Source organism: Chelonia mydas, chromosome 13, assembly GCF_015237465.2.
Source record: "Chelonia mydas isolate rCheMyd1 chromosome 13, rCheMyd1.pri.v2, whole genome shotgun sequence".
In the NCBI taxonomy this organism is placed as follows: domain Eukaryota; kingdom Metazoa; phylum Chordata; order Testudines; family Cheloniidae; genus Chelonia; species Chelonia mydas.
This window is the reverse complement of record NC_051253.2, coordinates 3,078,244-3,083,725: the sequence shown is the minus strand read 5'-3', so window position 1 is coordinate 3,083,725 and position 5,482 is coordinate 3,078,244. Positions and strand designations below refer to the sequence as shown.

The following is a 5,482-nucleotide window of genomic DNA, read 5'->3' as shown; positions in this document are numbered from 1 at the left end:
GAACCAGCAACCCAGGATCCCCGCATCTCCAGGGGGCCTGCTCAGCGGCTCTGCTCCCGGCAGGGTTCTGGGCCCGGCTTGGCAGGGCAGGCTGAGCTTGGGTTCTGCTGGGGAGGAGCAGATCAAGGCCAGGGAAAGGGCGACTGACTCAGCTCTTCTGGAATAGGCAGGCTCTGGTTTCAGGGTGGAGCTGCGGGCAGCACGTCAGACATTTGAATTCACCTGCCTTACTCCCAGCTTAGCTCCTCCTGGCATCACATGCGGCGGGGCCCATTGCGCCTCTGTTTGTTCCGTGATAAACTCCGACCCAGGCTGGAGCTGGGGAAGGGGCCTGCATTGTCCTCGTCCAGCTGCCGGCAGGTAGATCGGGGGTGGCAGCCTGCAGGGCCCCCTCCAATGGAAAAGGAAGTTGCCAGGACCCAAGCTTTGGCACAACCCCCAGGATCACTGATCAGCTGCCTTTGGGGGCCCTCTGCCGTTCTCCACGGTGCAAGGTAAGGGAGCCCACCTCTCCCCTTTGTCTCAGGGCTGGCGGGGGGCCAGGGGAGTAGGAAGGCAGGCATTGCCAGTCCAGGGCTGCATCTCACCCAGTTCCTTGGCTCCAACAGTGGCCAGTGGCCTGAGTGAAGCCAGCGGGAGGCAGTGAGGAGATAACTGCCTGCAGGGGTAGCCTCTTCCTGGCCTCCTCATAGCTCTGAGGCCAGAGAGTTCACAGCCCTTGCAGAATGCCATGTCCTCTCTCCTGCAGCTGGGGCGGCCCTCATTCTCAGTAGAAATGCCCAGTCCTGTTGGGAGGGCCCAGCTCCAGCCCCAGTGGGATCCTGTGGCCTGGAGTTCCGCAGGGTCAGCACTGTGTGCTTGGCTTGTTGAGGGTCTCAAGCCAGTTGAATAGAATTTGCCCCATAAAACGCTTGGTCAGTTTGCCTTTCTTCCACCTTTCTGAGGCACTTTCAGAGCAGTCCTGTGGCCGCCGGGGAGCGGGGTGGAGGGGAGCAGGGCTGTACGGAGTGGGAGGGGCCCGGGGCTGGAGTCAACTGTCCCTGAGGAAGTAGCAAAGCCCCCCTTCCCCCTCTTTCCTCCCCAGAGGCAGCCTGGCTCCATTCTCTGGGTCCCTGCCAGGCCAGAGTGGCCGGCGCTGGCCAAGCAATGGCGCTGCTCACCCACCTGCTGGCGTGCGTCTTCGGGATGGGCTCCTGGGCAGCCCTCAACGGCCTGTGGGTGGAGCTGCCCCTGCTGGTGACCAAGCTGCCTGAGCAGTGGTACCTGCCCTCCTACATCACCATCATCACCCAGCTGGCCAACGTGGGGCCGCTGCTGGTCACCCTGCTGCACAGGTTCAAGCCCGGCCTGCTGAGTGAAGTGGCCGTCATCTATGGCGTGGTGATCGTGGGAGCCCTGGCCTGCCTGCTCCTGGCCTTCCTGTGGGGTTTTACCTCCCCCGTCGCTGGGGAGCCGCACAGCACGGCCTTCTTTGGCCTCGCCTTCTGCCTGGCGCTGGTGGACTGCACCTCCTCAGTCACCTTCCTGCCCTTCATGGCGCGGCTGCAGCCCCGCTACGTCACCACCTTCTTCATGGGGGAAGGGCTCAGCGGGTTCCTCCCAGCCCTCATTGCCCTGGCCCAGGGCGCCAGCATCACCAAGTGCATCAACGTCACCCGGGTCGCCAACGTAACCATGGGCAACAACACCTCCGAGGGCAGCCAGTTCCAAATGGAGACCCAGTATCTCCCAGCCAACTTCACCACCCTGGTCTTCTTCCTCCTCCTGACCGCCATGATGGTCGCCTGCTTGGTAGCCTTCTTCTTCCTCACCAGGCTGCCCAAGGCGTGGGAGCTGTCGAGACAAAACTTGTGTCCTAGTAACATCACCCTCTACTCACTCCAGGAAGCGCATGGGGATGGGCCCAGGCTATCTGGGGGAGGAGAATCCCCAAGGGGAGGAAAGGCAGCTGGCTCGGACAAGGGATCCCATTGTACAGACCCAGAGGTTACCTTCTCTCTGGCCAAGTTTGCCTTCATCTACCTCCTTGTTGCCTGGGTGAACTCCCTAACCAACGGGATCCTGCCATCCGTGCAAGCCTATTCCTGCTTGCCCTATGGCAACATGGCCTACCACCTCTCTGCAATCCTGAGCTCCATGGCTAACCCGCTCGCCTGCACCATCGCCATGTTTCTGCCCAGCAGGTAGGTGCACCCACAACGCCCTCGGCAGCACAAACAGCCCCTGAGTTACAACTCCCACAGCGAGCCGGGTCGGGCGACACCTGGACCCACAGGGGCTCCTCACCCATCCAGACTGTTCAGCACCCCCTCATGGACACTGAATGCCGCCGACGGGAATCAGGGCTGCTGAGACAACCCTTCGCCAGCCACACAGCGGCTGCATACGTAGGGACCATTGGCCAGGAGGGGCAGTTATGGGAGTCTAGAGTTAGGCTCCTGAGTCTAAAGAAAAGGAGTACTTGTGGCACCTTAGAGACTAACCAGTTTATTTGAGCATGACCTTTCATGAGCTACAGCTCACTTCATCGGATGCATAGCATATCGTGAGTCTGTATCTAGGCGTCCGTAAGTGCCTTGATTTCCCCCCGGGTTTGCTCAGCACTTCAGCAAGTCAGAGCGTGGATTTAGGACAGAGCCAAATGCTAGGCTTGGAAATCGGGGTCGTTCCTGGGGACCAATGGCTCTCCCAGCTCCACTCACTGTCCCAGACGCATCTCTGGGGCTTTTCAGGCCTCCAGGGCAGTGAAACGCAAACCGATACAAACAGTTCCTGTGGTTCGCTCCCTGGGCAACCGGGGAATATTACAGACACACTTCCCCTGCCCTGGGCCATGCCCTGCCATCTCCAGTTCTGAGCTCTCCTCTTGCTAAGCCCAGGGGAGAGGTGGGGATCACAGACCCAAAGGGCAGCTGGCTCTGGCTGGGAAGCCCTTGCTGACCCTAGTACCTGTGTGAGCCGCATGTCACAGCCCAGTCAGCAAAGCAGCAGAGGTATTTACTGCTTCAGGAAAGACCCCCCCCACCCCCGCCCCATAGAAATACCAGGGGAGTTTGTTTGTCCCCTTAACCCTTTGCTCTCCTGCCTGCAGGCCCTCGGAGCTGCCCAGATGTCGGACAGGCACACCGAGGCAGTTCTCAGTCTCCATGCAGTGGGCAGGACTCGTCCATGTCTGGGCCCAGCAAGTTCTGGGAGCTGTAACTCCAGCAGACTTTGCAGGGCAGGGTGGGCTGAGCCGGGGCAGCTGTGCGGATGCCCGGCTGGGAGTCACTCTTTGTGTGTCTCACACAGGTCTCTGACCCTGCTGGGGGCGCTCTCCGTGGCCGGGACAGGATTTGGGGCCTATAACATGGCCATGGCTGTCATGAGCCCGTGCCCCCTCCTGCAGCATGCGGCTTGGGGGCAAGCTATCATTGTAAGTAGCTGGCGCTGAAGTCTCCCCCCACCCCCGGTCTCTGGAAGGTCTTTGCTACCGTCCCTTCTGTTTCGGCTCCAGGATCCCGCACCAGTGCCTTCCCCTTCTCCCCCGCTCTCAGCCTGTCCCCACTCCCAGCCCCCATCCCTGTCCAAACGGCTGCTGCCAGGAACCTGCGACCCAACCCGGGGATTCTCTTTCTGTTCTGACAGGTCATCTCCTGGGTGTTCTTCATGGGGAGCCTCAGTTACGTGAAGGTGATGACCGGGGTGATCCTGCGGAGCCAGAGCCACAGCGCCCTCGTGTGGTATGGGGCAGTAGAGCAGCTGGGGTCTCTGACGGGGGCCCTCATCATGTTCCCCCTGGTGAACGTCTATAGCTTCTTCAGATCTGCTGACTATTGCAGCCTGCAGTGTCCAGCGTGAGCCTGGGCCAGGGGAGGTGCTCTGGGGAGGAGCTGTGGCAAGGGACTTGCTGGCCAAGGACATCACGGACTCCAGTGACTTCCATACTGGGCATAAAACACCTCCGCCCCGATCTCGTGAGCTTGATGGATGTCCATGCTGCAGCCCATATTCTCCAAACACTGCATGCCAAAGCACACCCCAACCAGTCATGCAAACAGTGCTGGCTCCAGGGCCGACGCCCACTGTGCTTTGGCTGCACAAGGACAATGGACCCACACAGCTGAACGGATGCCACAGCTGCCCCTCAAGCCCTCCCTGACAGGCTAGGGGAGTGGTGGTTTCTCTTGGGAAGTTTAAAGCAAAACGAGTCAGTGCAGGTGATCTGGGAGGAAGCAACTAGCTCTCAGCTCTGCCCAGTGCATGGACAGATTGTACTCAAGGGGTCTCTTGTGCACGGCGGGGTCCCCCTACAAAACACAGTGTATCCATCTCCATCCAGCACGGCCGGCAGGCTCTGGGTGGAGCACTCCCCACATCTCGCTGACCCAGGGCATCAGTTCAGGTGCTGTACCCAGGGTAACCCAGTCTGTGTGCTTTCTGGGAGGCAAGTGACTCTCTCCTTGTTCCAGCTCTGCTCAAGCCTGACATCTGGTTGCGCACATTGACTCCGCTCCCCGTGGCGTGCCCTGGGTCTGTGTCACCTGCCTCGATAAAGCAGCTGGAGTCAACTTTTATTTTTCCCGATTGAGTTAGATGGATCACTTCTTCCTTCTTTCTCTTCCCATCTCCTCCTGTCCCAGTTCCCTTTCATCTGAAATTTTACTGAGTGGTTTCCATTCTATAGTTCTGAGACACTCATAACATTCCTGCTGGAGTTTAGGGAACTATAGAAATCATAGAAACGTAGGGTTGGAGCGGAGCTCGAGCGGTGATCTAGACCAGGCCCCTGGGCTGAGACAGGACCAAGTAAACCTCGACCATCCCTGACAGGTGTTTGTCCCACCTCCTCTTAAAAACCTCCACTGACGGAGATTCCACAACCTCCCTTGGAAGCCTGTTCCATAATTAAACTACCCTTAGAGTTAGAAAGTTTTCCCAATATCTAACCTAAATCTCCCTGCCTGCAGACTAAGCCCATTTCTTCTTGTCCTACCTTCAGTGGCCATGGAGAACACCTAGTCACCGTCCTCTTTACACTGGCCCTTAACAGGTTTGAAAACTGTTCTCAGGTCCCCCTCAGTCATCTTTTCTCAAGACGAAACCTCCCCAGTTTTATTAACTTTTCCTCACAGGTCAGGTTTTCTCAACCTTTGGTCATTTTTTTTGCTCTCCTCTGGACACTCTCTGGTTTGTCCACATCTCTCCTAAAGTGCAGTCCCCAAAACTGGGCACAGGACTCCAGCTGAGGCCTCCCCAATGGCAAGTAGAGCAGGACAATGACCTCCTGTGTCTTACATGTGACAAGCCTGCTAATACACCCCAGGACGGCATTAGCTTTGCCCTTTTTCACAACTGCAGCACAGTGCTGACTCATTCAATCTGTGAGTGACTGGAACCCCCGGCTCCTCTTCAGCAGGACGACCACCTTGCTGGCTATTCCCTGGCTGTTACTTTGTAGTTGTACATTTGATTTTTCCTTCCTATGTGTAGTACTTTGCAC

The 5,482-nt window shown here is 58.1% G+C and overlaps 1 protein-coding gene across 1 annotated transcript; it reads left to right on the top strand.

Moving 5' to 3' along the window:
• The first annotated feature begins 254 nt into the window (after window positions 1-254).
• SLC52A3 (solute carrier family 52 member 3) lies at window positions 255-5,126 on the top strand. The gene is made up of 4 exons (XM_007062542.4): window positions 255-494; window positions 1,085-2,183; window positions 3,292-3,415; window positions 3,628-5,126. Exons 2-4 carry the CDS (start codon window positions 1,147-1,149, stop codon window positions 3,838-3,840), a joined length of 1,374 nt encoding a protein of 457 aa, XP_007062604.2. The 5' UTR covers window positions 255-494; window positions 1,085-1,146; the 3' UTR covers window positions 3,841-5,126.
• The last annotated feature ends 356 nt before the right edge of the window (window positions 5,127-5,482 follow it).

Coding starts and splice junctions, on each gene's coding strand:
- SLC52A3 (XM_007062542.4), top strand. CDS start 1,147: ATGGCGCTGCTCACCCACCTGCTGGCGTGCGTCTTCGGGATGGGCTCC. Junction 2,184..3,291: donor GCCATGTTTCTGCCCAGCAG/GTAGGTGCACCC, acceptor TGTCTCACACAG/GTCTCTGACCCTGCTGGGGG. Junction 3,416..3,627: donor CTTGGGGGCAAGCTATCATT/GTAAGTAGCTGG, acceptor CTGTTCTGACAG/GTCATCTCCTGGGTGTTCTT.